The sequence below is a fragment of the Carcharodon carcharias genome, chromosome 2 (genome assembly GCF_017639515.1).
Source record: "Carcharodon carcharias isolate sCarCar2 chromosome 2, sCarCar2.pri, whole genome shotgun sequence".
NCBI classification, from domain to species: Eukaryota; Metazoa; Chordata; class Chondrichthyes; order Lamniformes; family Lamnidae; genus Carcharodon; species Carcharodon carcharias.
The window spans coordinates 33,994,774-34,020,973 of record NC_054468.1 but is presented as its reverse complement, the minus strand read 5'-3'; the positions used below and the strand labels follow the sequence as shown (position 1 = coordinate 34,020,973).

The 26,200-nt window shown below is 41.8% G+C and overlaps 1 protein-coding gene across 11 annotated transcripts in view; it reads left to right on the top strand.

The window, feature by feature from the left end:
* vwa5b2 (von Willebrand factor A domain containing 5B2) overlaps positions 1-26,200 on the top strand; it is a 139,071-nt gene that overhangs the window by 52,588 nt on the left and 60,283 nt on the right. For all 11 annotated transcript variants that reach the window (XM_041204050.1, XM_041204078.1, XM_041204043.1 and 8 more), the window contains 6 exons: positions 3,608-3,779; positions 7,390-7,551; positions 11,260-11,476; positions 12,988-13,151; positions 19,002-19,133; positions 21,310-21,434. In XM_041204050.1, coding sequence (XP_041059984.1) covers positions 3,641-3,779; positions 7,390-7,551; positions 11,260-11,476; positions 12,988-13,151; positions 19,002-19,133; positions 21,310-21,434 — 939 coding nt within the window. In that variant the 5' untranslated portion in view covers positions 3,608-3,640. The remainder of the gene's footprint in view (positions 1-3,607; positions 3,780-7,389; positions 7,552-11,259; positions 11,477-12,987; positions 13,152-19,001; positions 19,134-21,309; positions 21,435-26,200) is intronic.

Here is a 26,200-nt window from a genome sequence, read left to right as displayed (position 1 = left end):
TGCCTTGTTCCTCATATACTGTGACTTCTTCTCAGGTACGGACGCCCTGGGCTGAATTTTCACCACGGAGGTGGGAATGGGAGCCAGGTCTGTTTTTGGATCAGAACTGATTAAAGTTCAGATTTTCACAGGGTGAGCCCTTAATTAATATGGAGATGGGTTTCTTGCCTAATTAGAGCTGGTGGGGGTAGGAATGGAGATAGATCAGATGAAGTGTGGGACTCACTTAGACATCGACGGCAGTCATCACTGAGGCTGCTGGTTGTCCTCAGGGAGAGACCTGCAGTTTGTGCTAAAGCTTTCCACTGCATCAGAGGGAAGCAAGATGGACAGGAGAGCCGGGAGTATGACACCCAGGGCAGGGCACACCCTCGCTTCATCGATGCTGACCTGGATCTAATGCTGGAGACCATGCGGGAGAGTTGGGGGGTCCTCTTCCTGAAGGGTGGCAGCAGGGGCACCACTCTGTTCACCACTCTGCCTCCTCTTCCTTCTCCTCTCTTACTTGCTCCTTCTCCTCCCCCGATGAGCTGTCTCTTTCCAGGGCCTCACTTTCCTCAAGGCCCACACCTCTCTGGAGGACAATATTATGCAGACCACAGAAAACCACCACAATGACCAAGATCCTTGCAAGAGGGTATAGATGTCACCACCAGGTCAGTGCAGGCACCAGAATCTTATCTTCAGGAACCTGATGGCCTGCTCAATGATTGTCATGATGGGTAGGTGGCATTGGCTGTATCACTTCTGTGGCTGGGCCTCCTATAGAGGGGTGATCCCTCTTCAAGGGATCTCCCTTATCCAGTGTCCGTACATGCAGCTTGGGGGATGGAATGAAGATTGAGGTAGCCTGGACTAATGGAGGATGAAGAAGTCATTGCAGCTGCTAGGGAGTCGAGTGTGCACTTGGTGGAAGCTCCTGTTGTTGTTGCAGACCAGTTGGATATTGAAGGAGTGGAGACCCTTCATGTTGATGGATCTCACTGGCTGGTCACTGGTGCCTTAATGGCCACATGGGTACAATCGATGACATCCTGAACCTGGGAGACTCCAGCAATGGAGGTATAAACCCAGTGCCCTCTGTCCCTGAGAGGCCATGTCGGTCATTAAATGAATGCGCTCTTCAGCTCTGGCATCAGTGACCAGTGAAATGCAGTGCAGTGCAGCCATTTGCAAGATGCCGCTAAGGTCTGCAGCTGACTCTTGGAAGGAGCCAAAAGCGCATTCAAGACCACAGTGACTTTGGCCACTGACAGGGCATGGCGACCAGTGTTGCGAGCAGTGAGGTCTTCAGCAATGAGGGCACAGATGTTTGTAACCATCTGCCTGGAGAGTTGCAGTCTTCTCCGACACTGTTCTTGGTCATCTCCAGGTAGCTCCATCTTCGTCTGGTTGATCCTGTTCAGGGTTTGTCCTTTGTTTCCTTCCTGTTCTTCTTTCCTTCCTCTGCCCTTCCTGCAGAGAATGTTGCCCCTCATTGCCAGAGGGCCCAATATCTGCCATTTGTGCCCCATTGCCAGCTGGAGCCTTCGTTCTGGATGGCTGCCTTGGTATCCTTGCCTCTTGCTCTTCTGTCTCCATGATGCCAGGCAAGTGCTGACCCCATTTAAGGCCCAAAAATATGCTGAATGCCCTTTCTCTGCCACCTGTGCAGTGCCAAGAGCACAGCCACAACAAGTGCTGAGGCCCTCTCAGCCCCTCTGATCCTCTTAAGGGGCCATGGTGATGCCCTGGGGCAGTCATGAGTGGCTTTCCATTCTTTACCTATCTGCCTTCAGCTGGTCAGTTTCTGAAGGTGTGGGTAACCGGTCTGCTCCTTTAGGTTAGCCCCTGACTCTTAGCATGCTGAGAAACTGTGTCAATTGATCACATTTGGAGGGAGAGCAGTATTCCTGTTCTATCTGTGGCCTGTGCTGCTCATTATTGCCAGGGTCTGCACCTTGAAATTGATGTATTTATTTGTATACTGCCGCCAGTATTTTTGAGGTCCCCTCCCGGCTTCCATTCCTGTCTTTGTGGGCGGAGCCCAAAATTTCAGCCTCCTACCTGGTCGACAGAATCTGCCAGGGATTATGCACCATGTCTGCAAGGACATAGAATCAAGGATTCCAGACCTCTGGATTGCTAGGATCACTACATTACCATCCTTTGCCTGCTGTTGCAGCTGTGAGGGCTAATAACTGATGGAGTTAATTACTCAGTATTGTACATAGGCTAATTCTACCTGAGGTGTACAGGTTCATGTTAAAGTTAAATGTATCACTCAAAAGGTCTGTTTCTTTTTGCCCTACCATCTCTTGCTCATATGAACATTTCTCGTTCCATTGATTCTCCCCACCCCCAGTTATTTGCACAAGGACAAAAATCACATTGTAACAAAATTCTACCAAAATGAAGTTCAATTCTACAGAATCTGCTTAACACTTCGTTTGAGAAAGATAGCATTCTTTTTCCCCAACTGATCAGTGCAGATTCCATTTTGGGAAATCAGGAATACATTTTTCAACGGGCCTGCCTAAATCCATTTCAATTTAACGGCTGACAGAAAGAGATAGCTTTTAAAGGATGTTAGTCTATTTGAGGTAAAAAAACAATTCTAGCTTATTACCACCCATTCCTCTATCAGAGGTCGTGAACCCACCCAAATCCCCAGAAAAGATTAAAGGAGAAGAGTTTCCTACCAATTCACTAAAGAACTTAATTCTTAGCAGAAGGAAAGAATATTTGTTTTTATCTAGGCATTATTCAGAATTGAATTTTGATCTATCATACATTTAGAGGAATAACAAATTGAGAAAACATAGTAGCTGTTGTACATATTTCTCTATTAGCTGAAATGCAATGTTAGTGTTACTGTTAATTATTCACAGAGATGTAAACAATGTGGTTCTGTTCCAGGTGTCATTCTGTGATTGAGTATTGGAAATCTTTCTGTATTTATTGTGTAAATTTACAATACTACCTGAATCTGAAATGGCAATTTTGAAGTGTCATGGTACTAAAAACTGATGGAAAAGCAATTAAAATTATCTGCATTTCTGCATAACAGCACTTTCAGAAATAATGAGTATCTGAGGCAAGCACTGAAATGGAATATTATATTATGTTGAATTTTTTTTAAGGTTTTGTAAAACATTGTCTCCCTAGTACAAAATGGAATGTCTAGCTGTATTGTGCCCATGCCTTTGAGTAATGAAGGGGATGAAGGAAACAGTGACCGATTTGATTATTTTCAGTTTGTAGGTAATCTTATATTCTAAAGACATTTGCACTTTCAGTTGCTTTTCTTTTACATAAGGGTTCTAAAAGAAATGTGACTTTGCTAAATGTATTCTGTTTAAACATATAGTACATAATAAGAATTAAGGTATGTTGGAGAATTTGGATTTTAGACATGGACAAAACAAGATTTACGATTTGTAGCATTTGTCTTTTGCAAGTAACCTGCCTAAGCAGCAGAACATTCATGCCAAAACTCTTTTACATCATTTACTTAACAGAGAGATTTGATTAACATATGTCAGAGACCAATCTAATTTTTGTTTTCATATACCCTTCTGCAGATATTTCTAATTTCACCTTCTTTTCACATAAATTTATGTTTCAGAATTACCATCCATAAATACTGTGCCTGAACACAATGCCAGGCTTGTTAAATCAATCTACATGGGCTCCTCTCCCATTGAAAGCTTCCTGCATCAAAGCCTGCATGAATGGTTACTCCCTCAGGGTATCTGCAAGCCTCACCTACTCCAACCCAGAATCGAAGCCAGTGGAAGGTAAGCAACTGTGCAGCAAATGCAAGTAGCAGAACAAAATAAAATCACAAATCAGGAGGTTATTTAGCACTGAAGACTGGTAAAGCTTTGTGTTAAAGACTAAGGGCTGAAGTTTTCTTTAGGTTGCGCTAGATTTTTTGGCCCAATTAACTTGCAATCAGCCAAACCAGCATAAAACATTGCGGAGTTTTAAGCGCAAATTATGTTCGCTGCACATGAAGTTTCCATGATCTTTATAGCTAGAAGCTGGCTCCGCCCTCAAAACTCACCATGACCTCAGGTTGAAGTAATCCCTATTGCGAGTTTCTAATTATGCTTGTTTGTGGGCCTTAACAAGAAGGCTCTAAAACTTAAGCCTTTTTTAGGTGCAAGGGCTCTAATAGGCACGTTTCAAAAACGTTTGGATATAAATCTTTGTTTAATTTACTAAGAAACTAACTATTTTGCACAAGCATAACTAGTAAATGGTTTAGTGTAGTGATTTTTAAAATCATCTTCAATCATTTAAAATTGGGCGACTCAGGGGTGGCACTTTGATTAAAATGCTTATTTTCCATGTTAAACCCACTTTCAGCTGTATTAATCAGACTGCACCAAGTTACTACACTTGAATACATCCAGGGATATTTTTTAAAGCAACATTTACTTTATATTATATTCTAAAACACTGCACAATTGTGTTGATTCATGGGTACGCAAATGAGTTTGAGCGTCAGCTGGAGAGAAAAAAATACTTTTCAAAACTAGTGCAACTTTGGGTTCAGCTTGTGCCCAGATTTTTAACTGCATTGAAAACAGAAATTCTAGCCCCACAGTTTTCTTTAGTCAGACACATGAACATGAAGATTGATGGCACCACTGATGAAAATTTTGCCATCTCTGAGTTATTCAAGACTCAATTTGCAGTGTGTGATAGTTAGGGACAACTACATTATTTTTCACAATTTCTGACCTTGTCTTTTGAGAGTTCATTAGCTGGGGATATATTTTGCTCTTAGCAGCAAGAAAATGCATTTCCTGTCACTATGCATCCTAGTTTTGCCTCTACCAAACACAGGGACAAAGTACTGTCGAGACATCTGCTGATCAGAGTTAGTATTGTATGGGCTTCAAATGGAATTAGGAAAACACCAGGAGCTATGGGCTCCCTTTGCGTGAGACCATAAGCGACACCCCAGCCCCCTACCCAGCCCACCTGAATTTCCCACATAAGAGTTGCTACGGCAATTGCCCGGGAAGTACAAACTTCTGGTGGACAATTACCCTGCAGTGGGAACCATCTGAATCTGTCTTACAGGAATAGTTACCCAGGAAAAGTTAGAAAAAGTATAACCACTTCTAACTATAGCACTGAGCCCTTCGACTACCCACCTGACACTAAACTATCCCCTAACTAACCCCCACCCACCTGACTACTTTCCCGACTGCCCAACTACTCACACAACCCCTGTCTACCCTCCTGGCTGCCCCCCCCGACTACCCTGCTACCTTCCGGCAACCCCCACTCCCTGACTAACACCACAGCCCCTGAACATCTTCCTCTGGAAACTGACCCACCAACCACCCGACCTCTCCTCACTGATCCCCCTTGCACCCTCTGATCACCCAACCCATCCAATGCTTAAATGCAGCCCCCCCCACCCCATATCACACCCCCACTGATACCCTGAAGCCCCAACCTAGTCACTCCCCCTCCCCCCGAATGACCACCTGACCTAGCCCCCACTGACCCATTTCACTACCTCTGGACCAGAAGCTCCAGGCTCAAATCCCACTTCATGATTTGATGACCACAGAAAGTGCCTTTGTAATATGACCAAGCAGGTTGACTGTCAGCCTGTAAATCCTTCCAATATGCCTGACAGCAGGCAGTAAGAGCAGGAGAGTTTCCTGGTCAGCCATTCTACAGGAGGCAACAGCAAACCACTGCAGTACTTTGCCAAATATAATCATGGATCAATCCATTGGAAGTCCATGGTCGCCAACACCCTCTTAATGCATGGTACCCAAAGGAGGAAGAGGATTCTGTGTTGAACCATCACCTAAGAAAATATATACTGGGTAAAATTAGTCTTATTTTTGGCACAACCCTGTCATAATTTATTTGGATGATAAAAGCATGTAGATCACAATTGAGAATGTTACAAGTTGCATGTTCAGATATATTTATTCAAAAACAGCAAGCTGCAAGAGAGCAGATTGTCAGTGAACCTCAGGATGTGCTTATTTACATGAATTAGATTTGATTTAGAAGGACAACCCAGGCCAGGCTAGGCCAGGCTGTACTAGATAAGGCTTTGCTCCACTTTACCTGCAGACAGCTTCCTTCAGTACCGTCCCCTTATTTCTATTAGACTTACCATTTCTATCATGACGTGACATTCAGATGGCAAAATAATGCATTTTACTGTGCTACAAATATAGTATTCCTGTCTATTCTCCAAATTATTATGAGTAATGCTATGGGGAAAGATCTGCAAGTAATGAAATAAATGTAAGTCACTTGTCCACAGTCTCCACAAAATGTTTCCTTTCACTTCAATTTTGCCTGGCATATTTCTTTTCTCCCCTTTGGTGTTGTCTTTTTATGTAACTGTTTTCCCCTATTGTTTGTTTTGATTATGAATACTGAATTACAGTAATACTTGCCACAAATAATTTTACAAATTGGCCCCAAACTTAAGCTTTGGTTGGACTCCTACCTTAACGAGAAATCTGGTGCAAATGACTAGGAAAAGGGAGGGACCCAGGTCCATCAAACCCTACCCTTCAAGGGGCAAAACCTTCCCCTTCCCTACTATATAGTAATTGATGGCAGTGGAGGCTGGTGGGGGAAGTGTGGTGCGCAGGGTGGGCGGGGGGAGTTGGGGGGGGGGGGGGGGGGGTGCGCGGGCAGAGGCCCCTTACTCTAGGAATTCCTGCTTCTCCAGCTCAGAAGGCCCTAGTGTAACAACAGAGGCTGGAACATCGAGGGAGGTGTGTCGGCCTCCAGAAGTGCACCACAGAAATTCTTTTTCTTTTTGAGACCACGGAAGCCTTTGTTTTAACAAAATTGGATCAACCTCCTTATACTGAGTTCCATAGTGGGAAGGTGCTGGATTCTTTGGCCATATGGCGGATGTAGGTGTTGGAGATGTACCCATAGTAACATTGACACCCACTAGCCCCTGTGACCTCATAAGTTCCAACAGGGTCAGTGTTGGGAGCACTGATGGTTGCGATCCACGCCTAACTGCTTGGCATGTGACCATAAATCAATATTTCCAATATAATTAAATGTAACTCTCAAAGATTTACTGGAGAATAACTATATTAGCTTTGAAAGCATTTGTAGAAGGACATTTTTTTAACCAGACCTTTGCCTCCTGTCATATGACCCCATTTTGTTGATTTTTCCATGTTTGCTTCAAGCCTTTCATTTGTTTGTGACTCAGAGAATGGTTCTCGAGGTTTTCCTCCATGATAACCCCCTGTCCATCTGTGTGAACAGAATTTTCTTAAGATCAAAATATTGCTTTGTGCTGTTAAAGTTAATTCGTGAACCTTTATTCCATGAACACAATTTTTCTTGTGCAAATTAGAATTTTTAAAAAGGTTAGCCTTTTTCTAGGCGTGTTTGTTTACCTGTTGGAGGAGTCAGAGACGGTGGTTGCCTTCGAAACCTTGACAGCAGGAAGATCGGTAACGATTCAGATAAAGAATCGAGGAAGAGCAGAAGACTGCTGTTTTGACTGTTGCAGCCGTGCCAACCTAGCTCTTCTGTGTAACAATGGTAAGTCAGGGTGATGGATTACATTCCAATCATAGTCTCATTTGATTGTTTCTGTAATGAATCCACAAATGGGCCGCAAATGAATGTAAAAACTTGTGTAATACGGTGCATTTCTTTTTGCACTTTGATAATTACAGGCTTCCGAATGCCTGTATAGGTGCTACTGTGTAAGAACTAGTATGAGAGATATCCAATAAATCTTATTCTGTACTCTATAGTATAGTTTCTTAGTAGGAGGAGTTCCAAGCCAAGGAGAACACATTGGCTTACAGAGGGTTTAGAGTGCTGAAGCAGGTTATTCATCCCAAACATTCTGTGCACTTATATTGCACATGTTTATTCTCATCACCTATTCCTTTCTCCCTCATAGGCTGGTCTAGCCTTGTCTTAAATGCATCTATGCGATTGGGGGAGGAAGTGGCATAGTGCTTGTCACTGGACTAATATTCCAGAAGACCCAGGGTAATTCTCTGGGGACCTGGGTTTGAATCTCACCAGGGCAGATGGTGAAATTTGAATTCATTAAAAGTCTGATGATGACCACAAAATCATTGCTGATTGTCATAAAAACCCATCTGGTCCACAAATGCCCTATAGGGAAGATGTTCTGCCATTACCTGGTCTGGCCTACATGTGACTCCAGACTCTCAGCAGTGTGGTTGACTCTTAAATGGCCTCTGAACAGGGCAATTAGGGGTGGGCAATAATTGCTGGCCTAGCCAGTGACACCCACATCCCATGAACAATTTTTTTAAAAATTACCTGCGGCAGTGAGTTCCACATTTTCACCATTCTTTGGATAAAGAGGTTTCTTCTGATTTCTTGGTGATCTCTAGTTCTGCTCTTCTCCCCAAGTGGAACCACTGGCCGGAATTTAATTGATTACTTAACGTGCCTTTTAATTGTCCTGGCGCGCACCTGCCGGCCGAATTATCACGTGACTGCACGTTGATGTTGGCACGCTCGGCCAACGTCAACACATGTCATTGCACGCTCAAGCAGGCGCGTACCCACCTGCCAAGTGAAAATTTCTGCCCTAAGTCTTTATAATATGTTGATCTGAATTGTATGCAGTATTCCAGGGGGATAATTTCCTCCCCATTGTGGGGGGTTGTGAGGAGGCGCACAGCTGATCAGCACCCACCCAATGTAATACACACTCAGAAACGTTGTGCACTCCCTGTGTAGGCTGGGGTGGGGGTGTGGGGGGCGGGGAGGGAGAGGGGCGGGGCAGTTGTCTGTGTTGGGGAGTGCGCTCTTTCACCCATGCATGCAAAAGAGTGTGGAAACCTCCGTGAGGCACAGAGGTGCCTCAGGGAGATTACTTTCACTTGTAAAACATTGAGGAAAGGTAAAAAAAAACTTAAGGACATGTCCCCTCATGTAACACTGTCACATGAGCTGGGACATGTCCATTAATTTTGTTAAAAATTTTTCAAACACATTAAGAACATTCATGAAACCTCATCCCACCTGTGGATGAGGTTCCATGAAAAATGAGAAGGCCGCCTGGGCTCTTCACCTGCCCACCAACCTTAAGGTTGGACGAGCAGCTCAGCTAATTGTATTATTGGCTTTTTAAATGGCCTCAGTAGGCCTTTGACAGTTCGGTGGGCACGCAGACCGAAATGACATCACCGCACGTCATTTTATGCCTCGGCGAGTGGGCCCCACACCTGCTCACCAAGCCCAAGTTTCTGCCCCAGGTGTTATCTGGCCAAAGTTTAGCATAACTTACTTACTTTTTAATTCTATCCCTCTAGAAATAATCCCGAGTGCTTGGTTCACACTTATTTAAATTTTTGTTGCTACTTTCAGTGATTTGTGTATTTGTACTTCCAGATCCCTTTGCTCCTCTACCTCATATGGATTCTTATATTCTTAGAGATATGCAACCTACTTTATTTTTCTTGCCAAAATGTCATGCTGCACATTTATCCATGTTGATTTATCACTGTCCTTATGAACTTAGCCCTCGGGAAATAACATTAAAAATATGTGAACAAAACTACTTCCTTTATCTCAAACAATAGATTTGCATTGGGTTAGAGTTCAAAATTATCCACTCAAATTATTGGAGGCTTAGCTTGTGGTTATGAAATTCCACTGCACAATTAATCTTGCATGCGTATGATTATTACTTAAAGCATTTGCACTTAATCTAGTAATGGATTAGTTGCAAATATGGCAGTTAACCAGGCCTGAAAAGAAAACACGCCACTCCAATTTAAAATACACAACTAATCAGTACTTTACCAAAATTGTCCCTTTAGCAGTCTGAATAACAACCTATACTTACTTTGACCTCAAATATTTACTGATTTGAATAGATCTGTACTAATTGTAAAGGGTGAAATTTCTGAACTCTTTCTCATCTGCCTGCTATAACTATGTAATTTGAACCAAAAATGTTAACATTAGAGAAGGAGGCTAGTTGGCCATATATATCGGTGCGGGCTCTTTGCTAAAACAATTCATAGCTAACTCCACTGGCCCGTGATCTCTCCAGGGCCAGGTATTCCCTTCTGCTTCAAATACTCCAAGTACAAAGCATTTTGGGCTCCAACAACCAATGTGTAAAGAAATTTCTCCTAACCTCCCCCTTGACTCTTTTAATGACAGTTTAAAATTGTTGATCCATCATCAATGGCTCTGTACCAAAAGAGGAAATAGTCTTTCCCTATTAATTCCATTAAAGCATTACAAAATGTATATAAGTTCCATTAAAGCCCCCCCCCCTTTGCCTTCTCTGCCCTAGTGATGTAGTTCCAGTATCTTGAATTTTTCCTCATAACTAAAGTTCCCTACCCTTGGCATCATTCTGTTGAATCTATGGCACATATTCCTCATGGCTTAATATCCTTCTTATAAATGAACATCAAATTCTAAATGTGATGTAGCAGTATTTTTGATTCAAATTAATCCTTACTTTTTTATTCAGTCCTGCCTCACTTGGGACATCACTAGTTATATCCTGTCAATTAAAGTACCTGTCCATCATCCCGACTCTATGTCTCCTTCTGCTCATCCAGTTACCTCACCGGGTTAATAATTTGCCTTCAATTCTGTTAGCTCAACTTTAACTGACAGTTTGTTGAACAGAGGAAGTAGCACCTTTTAACTTTACCACCTGAGTATTATAGCATAGCAGATAGAATCTACATAATTTTTCTTGTTCCATTGTGTCAATCAATCCCACTTTTCATCTTATTTTACCATTTTGCCACTTCTTAAAAATGCTTTTTCTGAGTCTCAGGGCAGGATTCTACAGCACCGCCCGCCACCGGGATCATCCAGTCCCGCCGAAAGTCAATGGGCATTTGGCTGGGCCACCAAATCTCCCGTAGCAGGTCCCACCACAATGGGGCTGGAAAATCCCGGCCTCAGGCTCCTGATGTGCATGAGATAATGGGAATTTGAAGGTCTTTGTAACACAGGGAGATATAAATCCTGTTACCCAACATCATTGCTAGATTGTTAAGAGCGGATATTGCTCCATTCCACATGTTCATTTAAATACATCAGTAGTTTGTGATATGAATGTACAATTTACCCTTTCTCCCCTTCCTGTCAAAAGTAATTGTTCAGGTTCACTGTTCTAAATATTTTTGGGAGGTTATTCTCAACGAAGATTCCTAGTTTTTCTTTCTATATCCTTGGAAATGAATAAGCACCCTGAACTTGAGTCTTCACTGTATTAATACACAGGTCATCTGATATTGGATGAAGACATGGATAGAACAACCTTCATTGTTAGCACTGGGCTGATTGGTTCTCTGGAAACCATGACAATATTTCTCAGTACCACCGTGGAACCTCAGACTCAACAAAATGGCACCATGCAAGTGGTATTCTCTTCTGTGTTAATGCCTCGGGTATGCAGCAATGAGGAGCAGATTGAGTCTGCAAGAAATGATGAACAAGAGTAAGTCTTAGTAGGTTACTGCCTCATGTGAAGTTTTATGGCAAGGTTTAAATTAGTCTGTGGAATCTAGTGCAGCAAAATCCTTCAACATTCTAACTGATTCTCAAAAAACAGTTAAAGGGTAAAGTTTGCACAGTGTGGAGGCCGCTCACTGACATTAAGGAAAAGTTGCCAACAACAAGGTAAGTCTGGAGACTCGTTGTATCTTGGGTGTGGTGGGGTGCTCTGCTCAGGAGTGGTTTAAAGTGTCCATGCACATCTGGTGGGAGACAAATTTAGCAACACTGTAATGGAGAATCAGAATGGATGTAAAGATGCTCAATTTTAACTGCTTACCTGCTCATTTTCCACTGATTGGGGAGAGTTAAAATCCTCCTCACTCCCCGCCAAAGCCTACTCTGCCCATTAGTACCTTAGATTTGCCATCTGACTCCATCAGTCGTTGGGTCAAAATCCTGGAACTCCCTTCCTAATAGCACTGTGGGTGTTCCTTCAACACATAGGCTGCAGCAGTTCAAGAAGGCAGCTCACTCAAGGGCAATTGGGGATGAGCAGAAAAGGCGGGATGAGCGAAAAAGGCTGGCCTAGCCAATGATGCCTAGATCCCATGAACGAATAAAAAAAATTTGGATCCTATGCATGTCTTAGGGCACCAATTTGCATATTGCAGGAGGTTTCTTGCCTGAAACAGTGCTCTGGTTGTCTTCCTAATGATCTTCCCCAAGATGGGAGTGGCTGGAGCATCTGTGTAAACAGGCTGTTAAGTGACCAAACATTGTTGTAAACCATACTGCCACGATTTCATTGGATGGAGGCAATTCAAATTAGTAGGCAACTGTTCAAACTATTTGTAGAATTTCTTGACCTGCTTTTTAAGGAAGGTGTTAACCCTTTCAAAGGGTTTACTTGAAGTAAAATAGCAAAGAAATGTCTTTTAAATGTGCTTACATTTTCATCTACTGACATTGAACATTATACTTATAATTCATGGGAGACATAGAATCATATCCATTTTCTTATTCTGGTTATGAATTTGAAGCCACTACAAGACCATCATGAAGATAACCTCTGCCTCAGTGAAATAAAAAGACTATTCAAACCACTGATTCTAGAGTTGTGGCTGAAGTAACTGACTTGAGTGATTGTAAGGTTGGAATTGAAAAACTGTCTATGCATGTACATGTACTTTACTTCTTCCAGGGTACAGGGCAAGTTTGAATCTTTAGATCCCAATACAGTTTAATTTTGGACCACCACTGGTCGTATAGCAGACACAGCAATCATTAGTAATCCTGACATTTGCAAACCAGGAATTTTAACCAACCATCAACGGCCACTACTATGACCATATGCTTGGGAGACTGATGCTGCTGGAGCAAAGCACTGAGATTGTTAACCAACTTTTGTTTTAATGTATTTTTTCTAAATGTTATTTCAATGGGATTTTCATATGTGTTACTACCCTCTCCCCCCCCCCCCCCCCCACCAACCAACTTTTTATATTTGTACAGTTTTAGTTCTGCTGGTTGTTTTGGAGCAGCAGGATTGAAACCAGAAAAGTCCTCAGCTAGTGGACACTGCAGTCTACCAGAGATCTTCACTGAACAAGTATTCAATCCCGTACCATATGAATTTAGCTTTGAGATGCTAGTGCGAGGCCCCTGTCTCCTAGCAGGTAAGACATTTCATGGTATAGAAGCTTTTAAAGTATTTTATTGTCAATATTTACAACTCTCATCTGATCCAGGGTATCTTTTTATTGAACTTTCATTGAAGAAGTCCATTTCTAACATCATAAGTTATTACAAGACAAAGATATGGTGCAATCTGGAATCCTTTAGCTGGACATTACCATTTTTCTTACAGTAATCCTTTTATTTATGTTAACTAATATAGGATATGTGATGAATTGAATCAGTTCTAATAGTTAATGAGCCTTTCGGGTGGGGTGAGGGTGATTTTGTATTATCCAGAAGCTGATTTGCCATGAGGTCCTTTACACCACACAAAAAGTTAAGAGAAAAGCATGCTGATTTCAAAGGTAATCACATACACTGAATGAGATAAAGGCAAACACAAATGAATTGTAATTGGGGAGGGGAATTAGACACCTGTTACTACAACAATTGTCTGCAGCTTAATTGTTTTTCTAGCCATTCTGGTTACCTAAAGCAGCTCCAGTGCCAGCAATGCTTAATATCCAGGATGTCCAATATTACTCTAACTTTGGATTCTTAATGAAACTGCTGAAAGTAGACTGTTTTCCTTAAACGTCCAGTGACTTGGATGCATACTGGTAATGAATACTCCTCCCATCCATGTGAAAACACCATGAGGATTTGAATTTTACTCACCATCAAAATGGCAAAATGCCATTTGGAAGGAAGGAAGCAAACAAAAATCAGAGTAGGAGAGTACGTTAGCACATGTTACATCCTATTTTTATCCCGCTCTAAAACCAATCAACCTCTCGTTGCAGAAGATAGGTTAGTTTGAGAGCACAGAAGAGGTTGTGATAAACCCATTTGTCGGCAGCATTGCCTTGTCGCAAGAGTGAAGTTAGCAGCAATATTTAACATGGAACCATCTTAGGCAGCGAAGAAACTTAGAAATATGGGTGGCTTTGGAAATATAGTGCTTGGCGATGTAAGGCCAACTGAGCCATTTCACCCTTACTGTTAGTCCTTGACTTTAGGATTCTATAAAGGTCAAAATTACACAGACACGGGGTTTGGCTCAACCACAAACTCATTTATTAAAACACTGTTAACTCCCTGATACAAGAGATCTAAACTTAGTGTAAATGACACTACACAGTACTTAATTGGTTAGTCCGATTTAAATCCCTTCACGATTTAACCTTGGCTTCCCGTAAACACACAAAAAAAACCCATGACTTACTAAAAAGCCTCTACAGAAAAACCACAGGCAAAACACCGCTTTTCTGCCTGAAACCTTCCTCAATTCAACCCATTTCCCTCAGCATTTGGTTGTTACCCTTAAACTACCCTTTAAACCTCAGCTGCAATATCCCTCGGATCTAGCTGATACAACTCCCCACACGGTTGGTCATTCTGGTGCGAGCTGTAGGTCCATGAATCAGATTGACCATTCCTGTTCCTCCTTGGTGACTGCAGTGCCAGACTCTACTGCCTTGGACTTTTATTACAAGCCTTCTCGACAATATCAAAGCATATTTCTCGGAGATGTTCTGTTTGGATGGTTAGTGCTTAGCGCCCTTTTATTCTCTTTAGCCCGGTTCCAGCTTTGGTCCAGGCAAACCTATTCATCACGATGTTGTTTCCATGACTGAAACAATGGACCCCATCCAGGTGTGATGTCTGTGGCTTCCAAGTTGATGTGCATGTGATAAAGTCCATTTCTCCTTCGCCATTGTCAATATTTATTTGTGTAATGGTTGTTTTCTGGAGCCATCTGCTAGGATGGTCTCCCCGTTTCTTTAATTGGATTGTCTGATGGCACCTGCTTTGTGTCTTTGAGATGATAATGTCCCAGAGTTGTTACATAGTGTTAGCTTGGTTTCAGTATTGACATGCTTTGAAGATTAACCCCAGGCAGTACAGCCTGCCCCTGTGTGTTGAGGTTTGGCTGTGTGTTTTGCAGTGTTTATGTCCATGAAGTGAAGCTTTTTGGGGTTTTATATTTAATAAAAGTCCAGTTGGAGGGGGATTCCGATCTTACAGAGAGGAAAACAGTAATGAGTCATGAGAATTATCTCCTTTTCCCAATGAAATTCCAAGTTTCTTTGCTGCCTCATCTGACTTTTACTATCTTATCACTATTGATGCTCAGGCTTTCATCAATTGGCAGAAAAGAATTTTGCCCTTTTTTATCAGGTGGTTAAAAGGTATTGAGGAGGTAAAGGCTAACATTCAGATTTGTGTATTTTAGATAACTATTCTTACAACACTTAAGAAATTATTAAAGCACAAACCAAATTATGAATGAATTTTTAAGAAGCAGCTACAAAAGAAGATTTTCTGTCCTTTGCTTGTTCCATTTCTTTGACCCTGATAGTTATGGGTAAGGGGCAGGGGGAGTAGTCCAGGATGGCATCCTGTTTAAAAGGCTGCAGCTGAGCAGCTGAGAGCAGGGCTGGGGGAGAAATGGCAGTGTGGGAGAGAGTGCAGTCAGTGGAGCCAGATCATTAAGAGGTGAGAGATTGTGTCCGCAGGAAGAGCTCATGTTCAGTGGAATAGATTGTGGTCAGGAGGGAAGGGAACACACAGGGAGAGCAGGTTGGTGGGGTGGGGGTTGAAGAGGATGGAGATGGGGCATGATTAAAGTACACCACACAATATGGAGGGAATGGGGGGAGCATGGTGGAGAAGAAGAGACTGTGTGGAGTCAGAGATCATGAATCTGGAAGCAGCTAAGCCTGTTGAGTCGGCGGGAAAATATTCTTTCTTCTCCTGACCTAAAAGCAGTGCCGAAAATACACTTACCTAATGGATATGACCCTTCTCACCTCTTTTTAACACAGCTAAAATGGGTTAAAAATTTAAAAAGCCTATAAAAATGGCAGTAAACTGCCTTTGTAAAAGCTTTTACTGACTGACACAATTCCTGAGAGTGGATTAGTCACCAAACCACCATCTGGTCTCTGCAGGTTGGGATTGTGTTGGAAATTTTTCAAATTTTAATTTCTTACCCAGCCCAAACCTACCCATTCTCGGTGATTATATTTGTCCTCTTTCGCTCTCGCTTTTGTTGCCTTTTGCCCACCCTCAGAATATGGGATAGTGATGGGTAGCATTGCACCCATGCTATTTGTTGCCATGATACTTGTTTTATATCACTGGAGTCCTTGTTGTATACCATGCTTTGTTGTATTTGACAGGCTTACCCTAAACACAAAAATGGAATACATATATTTCAAATGTTTTTGAGTAATGGTGATAAATATTACATCTGAGCAACTACCCAGATGTAGCATAAGTAAAGTCTAATGTCTTTTCTCCCGGCTCCCTTCTCTCGTCCAATTATTTTACAGCCTTAATGAAAATGTTGTGGGTCAGAGAGGAATTTAAAGGGTTAAAGATCTGTCGCTGTAAAACATGAAAAGAAATTTAATTTAACTGGAAGAAGCCCTGTTTCTCTCAGACTATGCAATTATTCATCATCTTTAATAAATATTCAAGGCAGACATGAGTGTAGAAATAATCAATAGTTTAAGTCAATCTAGCAGATTGATTTCTGCAGCTTCTGTATTAAACACAATTACTTCTGACAGAAGGAATCTAAAGAGTTTCCAGACAATCTGAGTCCTAATGCAGTAAATCACTGAATTTAAGTACAGTGCAACAGGGTTCTGAATAATAATAAGGACAATGTTGTTTTTGTCGATTGAATTTAAGTATTGGGCTTTAAAAGTGCTTATTTAATTGAATATACAAGAGATTGCTCTTACAGCGAAATTCAATTACTTTAATGGAGGGGGTGGTGGTGGTGGTAAAGAGAAGCTAAAATGCACCGGTTAAGTACTGCTTGAAAAATGTCAGGCAGGCAGTCATGGCCAAAAAAAAAAATGGAACGAGCATGCTGGTGGAGATGCAAGTAGCTCAGATCACAGCACATCACCTTACCTAATGGAAAGGGTTTCATTTTAGACAGACTGGGTGAATATTAGCATCTGGCAGGAGGAGGAAAATGAGTGCCCCTGGGCACCTCATTGACTCCAGGCCAATGGAACATTGGGTGTCCTATGAGCCAGAAGAAGGTAGGCCTATGATGATGGGGGTTGGGGTGGGCGTATGTGGCAGGGGGAAGTGGCCCATGCTGATTTTGCGGCCCTGCAAAAATACAACAAAATTTGCCTGCGGCTCTCTTCAGTAAGATCTCAGCTGTAGTACTAGGACTTGTGCTCCAGAACTACCTGTGACCCTATTCAAGCTGTTCCAGAACACATTGGCAGCTAAATGACAATGTGGAAAATTGCTCAAGTATGTCTTTGCCCCCAAAAAGCAGGACAAATCCAATCTGAGCAATTATTGCCTCATAAGTCTACTCTCAAATATCAGCAAAGTGATGACAGTGCTAACAAGTGGCACTTGCTCAGCAACAACCTGCTCGTCAATGCTCAGTTTGGGTTAAGCCAGCTCTAGACATCATTACAGCCTTGGTCCAAACCTGGACAGAAGATTTAAATTCCAGAGGTGAGGTAACAGTGACTGCCCTTGACTTCAAGGCAGCATTTGACCGAGTGTGACATCAAGGAGCCTTAGTGAAACTGGAGTCAATGGGAATAGGGGGGAAAACTCTCCACTGGTTGGAGGCATACCTAGCACAAAAGAAGATGGTTATGGCTGTTGAAGGTCAATTTCCTCAGTGCCATGACATCACTGCAGGAGTTCCTCAGGGTGGTGCTTTATGCCTAAACATCTTCAACTGCACTTTGCACAGTGCATATGTTTTAGTTCCATTCACAACTCCTCAGATAATGAAGCAGTCCATGTTCATATGCAGCAGGAGCTGAACAACATTCAGACTTGGGCTGATAAGTAGCAAGCAATATTCACTCCACCCAAGTGCCAGGCAATGACTGTCTCCGCCAAACAAGAGTCTAACCACCTTTGTTTGACATTCAACAGCATTATTACCATCAAATCTCCCATATCGGCATCCTAGGGAGTTACCATTGATCAAAATCTGAACTGGACTGCCACATAATTACTGGGGCTACCAGAATAGTTCAGAGGTTTGGAATTCTGTGGCAAGTAACTCAACCCTTGGCTTCCCAGAACATTTCCACCATCTACAAGGCACATGTCAGAAGTGTAATAGAATACACTCCACTTGTCTGGTGAGTACAGCTCCATCTACATTCAAGGAGCTTGAAACCACCCAGGACTAAGCAGCCCGCTTGATCAGCACCCCATCCACCAACCTAAACATTCACTCCCTTCACCACGAGTCACAATGGCTGCAGTGTGTACCACCTACATGCTACACCTTCCAAGCCTGCGACCTTTACCATTTAGAAGGACAAGGGCAGCAAGCGGAAGGAATCGCCACCATTTCCAATTTCCCTTCCCAATCACACACCGCTTGAAAATATATCGCTGTTCCTTCATTTTTGCTGCGTCCTGGAACTTGCTACCTGGCACTATGGTGTAATTTCACCCATTGAACTGCTGCGATTCAAGAAAGTGGCTCACCAACACCTTGTTGAGGGCACTTAGGGATGGACAATTAATGTTGGCCTTAACAGTGACACCCACATCTCATGAATGAATTTTTAAAAAGTGCACATATCTCATGTCCCATCCACTACTGTTCAAAAATGGCAAACAAGGTCCTATGTATGACTTAGGACTGTGATTTATATATGAAAGAGTCTATTGCCTATAACTCTGGGAATGACCATAGCAGCAGAAACGAAGGTGGGACTGAGGTGGATGGTCATTCACCACCATTTCCCTCGTACTACTGCCTCATTTCCACTGGTGGGAAGCTTCAACATCTCTCCCCAGATTCCTCAAATTTAATTTCTCTTATTTCATAGGTGTGGAGAGTCCCACACATGCACTACGGGCTGGTGCAGATCCTATTGCCAGGTCTGCCTCAACTCTATACATCACATTGGCAGAGAAACACCAGTATGACAGGAACCTCAAAATCATTTTACATCCGTGCGGTAAGCTTTATCTTTTGTTTTGTAGGATTGATAGGAATCACAGCTGTGTCAACCTTGTTATAATACTGTGTGTAAAATGTTCCATTCTGATTTTGAGATTGAGGGGATAATTTTAAGCTAACCTCCATGACAGAATTGGTACGGACTCGAGTAGGACAAGTCTGACTTTACACCCCTCTTGATTTTACAGTCCATTGGTTTGAATAAAGCATAACATCAGGAAGGGCATAAAATGGATGTCCAATTCCAAACTGTCAATGCATCCAAGTGGGGTTGAATTTTACTGATTACCACAATTCTGTCAGTTTATCTCAAAAATAGGACTCCTTGGAGATATGGCTCTGGCAATGGCTGCCACCCAAAATTCAGGATGCATAGGATCAGTCAACACAGTTTCTTACTCTGTACCTGATTGACCCTTGGAAACAACTATGCAGAATCTACCAGGTGTCTTCAATCACTGGTAGACACCATGTGGCACCTAATTTTTGGTTACCCCAAAAGTAGTATTTCAATTGCATTTTGTAATTTATGGTACTTGTAATTTAACCTCTAATGATTGCCTTCTTACTATACATTTACTGACATTCTACAATATAGCTATCTTAAAATCTCTCTGTCATATCTCAGACTAGCATTATAACAGGCCAAAGTCTCCCGTAATATAATCAATCTACCTACCACCTAACCACATAGCTTTGTGTCTTCTGAAAATGTTTTACAATGACAGTAATTCATTTTCATGTCATTCACAAGTATTGAGAATGGAAGAGGCCCCAGGAGATGCCTGTAACGCACAACTTACTTTTTTCTAGGTGAAGCATCTTCCATTTATCTTCACTCTGTTTTCAATTGCTAGACCATGTCTTTTTGTTTCGATAATCTGTCACCTATGGACCTTAAACTTTCCTATTAGTTTCACATGAGTAAATTGGTTCAAAGCCTTTCGAAAATTAAAATAAAAGATACCTACTAAATTATCTTCATCCATTAGCCTAATTACCCCTCTTCAAACAATTCCAGTAGGATTATAAGACATAGTCTATTACCTCTGAAACCATTCTGATTGCTCCTATCATGCCTGTGTTCCTTAGAATTTCAAAACTTTATTGGCTTTTATTTCCCTTGTTAATTTAAAAATGTTTGCCACAAAGACCTTGGATAAATTAAATGGAAAATAATTATGCTAAGTGGAGAAAACAATTTGGGGCATCAGATTTTCAGCAGGTATACTGGTCCAATTGTTGTCATATGCCAACAGAGGTCAGATAATTCAATGCCATTCTGAGACCCAATCCGGCCTATAGCTAGTCTCACACCAGGTGGAGCATTTACCCTCTGAATCGTCATAGGAGCTAAATACATATTTTTGCAGTTAATTTGTATAACAGTAAACTTACACATGGAGTCCTACTTTCACGTAATGGAAGGGGGAAAAAGAGTGTGAAGGGGAATTAGTCAAAATGTTGAAATCAATATAAGAACTTCCTCTTGGTGAAAGCTGTTTTAATTCATCTTTTTAATTATATCTTATTTGAAATAAATACCATACCTAATATATCTAATGTTTTATATTAATAAGGCATGTCATTAGAGAGACTGTTACATTGGACAACATTTTGCTTGTTGCTGAAAAAAGAGACATGCTGTCAAAGCTTTTCATCTTGCACTTATCAGGACAGATTCGCAAGAATACCAAATTTCAAAGGGAACAGCAGTTAGCAGTTAATTGCTCCCTGGTGCATACTCCATGGCAATACCTCTACCAATCAGAGTCCACATGCTAACCAATCAGCACCCTGTTATGCAGTATAAATTATTGTTTATTGGAATTTGGTATTCTTACGAATCTGTCATGATGAATGCAAGATGAAAAGCTTCAACAACAGATCTCTTTTTTCAGCGATACTCAAAGTCTATACTGCCAAGTGACTATTTTGTTTGTTATTGGAGTGGCAGCAACTTTCTTAGCTCCAACTATCTAACAAGTAGTGCCTTTAGAATAAACATTTAACATCAGTGGACAAATGCAGATGTAACAGGTATCTCTGAACGTCTCTGATGAGCATGATATTTCAAAATTCGACATTCCTGTGGAAAGGGGAAAATGTAAGATGCAAAATTGATTTTTATTTAGAGGTACTGTAAATTTACACATATCGTGTTTTTCTACAAGAGCCACACATTCCACACCTTCTGTTGGCGGAAGGTAGCATGAGTTTTGAGGAGTATGAACGACACATTAAAAGTAGACGGGACTTCAGCAGAGCAATGAAGAAAGATTCTAATACAGACAAAAAGGTAAAAGCCAGCATTTCAAAACAACACGTGCAAAAATGTAATCGGGGAGCGTGGCTTTTTTTTTACAAAGAAATTTATGTCTGCAGGCTAATTTTTTGAAACCCATAAAGAACAGTCTTCTTGAAAAAATTAGCTGCTCGGTTACAACTAGAGCAAATTCACAAAGCACCAGAGTTTATATTGACCCTGGTAATTCTTAAGAAAAAAAGAGTGATATTAGCCTTTGTTAGAGAAAAGTTAAGCAGGCGTGACCAGAAATACAGTGATAGCTTAATGCTTCCAATAATATCATCACAGCTTCCCTTGTATGCAGGACATCTTCCTGTGTAGGTCCCCTGCTAATGGATGAAGTAGTGAAATAGAAGAGCACAATAAATTCTGTATTGCCTATACTATTAACATACTGTTTATCCAAATTGTTAACTGTAATTGAGCATTAATATTGAAATGCAGAATAAATAATTCAAATGAAGCAATATGTAAACAATTTTAATCAGCCTGGGTTTAGCACATAAGTATGCAAGAGATTATAGCAGATTAGAAGATGCCAGGCTCTCATCCCCACTATAACAAAACATTCTTTTGTCCAGTGCTCTGCAACACAAATTACATATTAATGATACACAGTCATGGAGCAGCTTCAAAATGTATCAACAATCAATCCATTAAAAAAGTGAATAAGTTGATTGGCCATCTCAAATTCATATATGGAATGTGGCTCCAAAGGAAAGCTAATATTATTCATTTAATTTTATTGTTTACTATCTGTCCAATTTCAGAGAAAGCGTGAAATATTTTGTAGATTGTACCAAAAAACACTTCAGTAAACAAATACTCAACAAATCTAAAATTTGCTATTTTTCTTAAGCACATCATGGGCAGGATTTTACCGTCTGCAAGGGGGGGCGGGGCCCAGTCGCCGATGTGCAAAATGACATCAGGCGGAACTCCCAACATCACCCCGCCCCATTTAAATTTTCAGGAAGGCAGGGGTGCAGCAAAATCAGCTGTGCGCCCGCCGACCTGTCAATGGCCATTTCAGGCCATTGACAGGTCAATTAAAGTCATTAGTAGACCTGCCGGTCCAACCTTAAGGTTGGCGGGCAGGCCAGGAGCCCAGGCAGGAAGTAGAAAAAACATGAAACCTCATCCGGGTTGAGGTTTCACGTAGGGTTTCAAAAATTTTAATAAAGTTTTTTTGAAAATTATGAACACGTCCCAACTCATGTGACATTGTCACATGAGGGGACATGTATAAGATTTTTTTTTTCTCTATTTTTAATATTTTTAAAAGTAGAGGCAATCTCCCTGAGGCTGCACTTAGCCTCAGGGAGATGTGCACTCTTGCGTGTGCATGCGTGAAAAAGCACACTCTCGATTTTGGGATTCCCCCCTGCCCACACAGGAAGTGCATAGTGCTTCCCTGCGGATGTCACGCCACGTCAAATAGCGCCGCGCCTCCGATCCTACATAGGGGGTAATTACGCTCATTCTCAAGCCATTGCCAATACCTTCGGCTAAACTCCATTGCATTCATAGTCTAAGAGCTTTTGTTAAAAGCATCAAAAACTCTGATGGTTATAGGCAGAAGGATGCCCAGTTAAAATAGAGGAAAAAACAACAATTTGCATTTATATGGCACTTTTAAAATAAAGAAATACCTAAAGTGCTCCATTGATCACAGAATCACAGATTTGTTGCAGCAAAGAAGGAGGAGCTGTCAAACATTGTGATGAGTGTAGTATAAGGATCTGGCACAGATATGGTTAATGTGAGTACAGTATTGCCCATGCAGTGATGTAAGAGCTAAAGACATGCACCTCGGGGTTAGTCTAGTGTTGAACAGAGCTGTGTACACAAGCAAACATGGAGGCACTCCTGACTTGAACCCTTTACTATATATATATATAGTTCTTGTAATTAATAAATACATATAGTTAACCTACTTAGGCCTACAAAGACTTTATTAAGACCTAAAAAATGGTATCCACACCATACAACATGATGGCAGCAAATAGAAAAAGCCAAAACCCCACAAAAAATGCAGAGATAAACGAAAATCCTGCAAGAAAAATTTGAAGAAGCATTCTGACCTGAAGAAAAGCTCAAATAAACAGACGTGCAGAGGAAAATCGCCAGGGAATGGCTTCAACAAAAGACTTGGAAACTGAAGGCAGAAATTTAAAATTCCTCACTGCAGCAGAAAACTCCATAGGATTGCTTGGAAGTCCAGCTTTAAATCCAGAGTTCAGAGTCAGCAGACCTAGCAGGGGTGTGCTAAAGCTTTTAAATTTCAGGATAAAGCAAGTCCTGAGAAACTTTTAAGTAGTTCAGTGGTCAGAATTGCCATTTAAGGACTCTGTCGGATTCCTGAGTCAACGCCTGAACACATGGCATCCAAGCTCACTGCAAAAGAAGAAAGGATAATTAATTCAGAAGGCTCCTGACTGAACAATCAGCTTTAAAGACCAGCAATGACCAAGATTCAATGTTTTCATGACCCTAAAGTATGGTGCTGAAATGGCGAAGTCTGCAGCTAGTCGATCCAAACAGCCATTGTTTTAAAATTTTTCAAGGCTGAACGTGAGTGCCATTGTAGTGGGAGTCTGCCAAAACTGGCAAGCACGGGTAAATCCAATGTCTTCAAACAAATGGTAGCATCATCTTGAATTTCAGCAACTTCTTAAAGCTGAACACTTTAACATTTTTTAACCATGGATCAAAAATCCACTCTTCCAGATAATTTGGACTGATCCAAGGCTCAGATCAATCATACAATTGGGGACTTAGGAGAAAAAGATTCCTTAGATACATGATTGCTTCAGGTCTGGATAAAAAGATAGAAGCTACACAGGTTAACACACTGCTTTATTCAGCAGGCCTAGTAGTGGACAGCATTATTGCTAGACAAGGAATCAGCAAATCATCTGCTAAATTTGGAGAGTAGTAAAATGATTTGATTTTCACTTCAACCTAAGAAGTAACAAAATCCTCAAAAGAGCTACATTTAATAAGTATGTCCAGCTGCCAGGAGAAGCTGTCAACTCCTTCATTAATGATCTGTACAGAATGGGTGAAGGCTGTGAATATGGAGACCTACAATCTGAACTTATCAGAGATAGGATAGTTGCTGGAATAGTGGACGACACGCTCTCAGACATGATGCAAGCAAAATAAGATATAACCTTCAAGAAAGCTATCCAGATTGTTAGGCAGTCTGAACTCCATGTGTAGCACAGGTCCATTTTAAGAGGAGAAAGTAAACTGTGGTACAAAGGAAAACCCCACAGCCAGTTAGTTAAACAGCGCAGAAACAGAGATACTCCAGGCTGAGGGAAGCAACACCCTAATAGACCAGTAGAGTGTCCATGTCAGTGCTATGGAGCAAAGCACCCCGACAGGCGAGATCAATGTCTTACAATTTCACCCCACTCTTTTAAGTGTTACAGAATTGGACACGTTGGCAATTTGTGCAAGGCCAAAACATCTAAACACACTGAAGACCCAAAGGTGATTCACAAGATCAAGACAGCACATCAAGAGGAGACACAGCCATGCTTCTTGGGTGAGGTCAAAGATCCTGGATTTTTGTTTTGGAATGTGGACGTTTTGGTTAAGGGCCATCTCACAAACTGTAAGTTGGACACAGGAGCCAGTGTTACGGTTCTATCGGACAAAGAACCATGGCTGGTGACCCAGTGGCTGATGCCACCCACAACATACCTACATAGAGCAGGAGGCATAAAGCTGCCAGTGAAGGGTACCCTGCAGGCGACACTGAGGTACAAGAATAAAAGAATCCAAAAGACCCTGTTTGTGGTCCACATCCAGGAGTCATCTCCCCAGTCACACAACCAACCAAATGGTGTTCCAGGATAGTGCCAGTTCCAAAACCGAATGGGTCCATCCGTATTTACATTGACCTGACACAGCTCAAGAAAGCTGTAGCCAGAGAAGTATATCCCATGTCCTCAGTGTACGAAAGCCTGACCAAGTTCCCAAATAGCATGGTATTTTCAAAGCTGGGTTCCAACAGCGGCTTTTGGCAACTTCCCCTTGACGAGACTCCAGGCTGCTGACAACATTCATTACTCCCTTTGGCAGATGCTGCTTTAACCTCCTGCCATTTAGAATCGCTGCGGCCAGAAGTATTTCAACGTATGATGTCGGCCTTTTTGCAGGGTCTACAGCCACTTAGATGATGTATTGGCTCACAGTGCAATGAAGGAGGAACATGACATGAGATTTACAGCAGTCTTTAGAGTGCTTGCAGGAAACAGGGCTGACACTGAATAAGAAATGTGAGTTCTCCAAAACAATTTGGTTCCTGGGCCACATTATCAGCAGTAAAGGCATCAGGGTGTCGCACAGAAAACTAAAGCTATTAGTGAGTTCCCAATCCCATCCTCGATTCCTGATCTCCAATGATTCTTGGGAACGGTGAACCAGCTGGCAAAACGTTTACCAAATTTGGCACAGGTCACAGAACCTTTGAGGCATCTGCTTAAGAAAGAACAGGCATGGTGCTGGGACTCACATCAAAAGCAATCATTCACTTGCATCATGGTGATGCTGCTCTCCACAACATTTTGGCCCACTATGACCCATCCCTGTCTACCACCATAGCAGTGGATGCTTCGTCCGCAGGCCTTGGAACCGTCCTATTCCAAGAACAACTTGATGGAAGTCGCCGACTGATGTATAACATTTCCAGAGGGCCTTCCAACATGGAGACAAGATATGCCATCATGGAAAAAGAAGCCCTC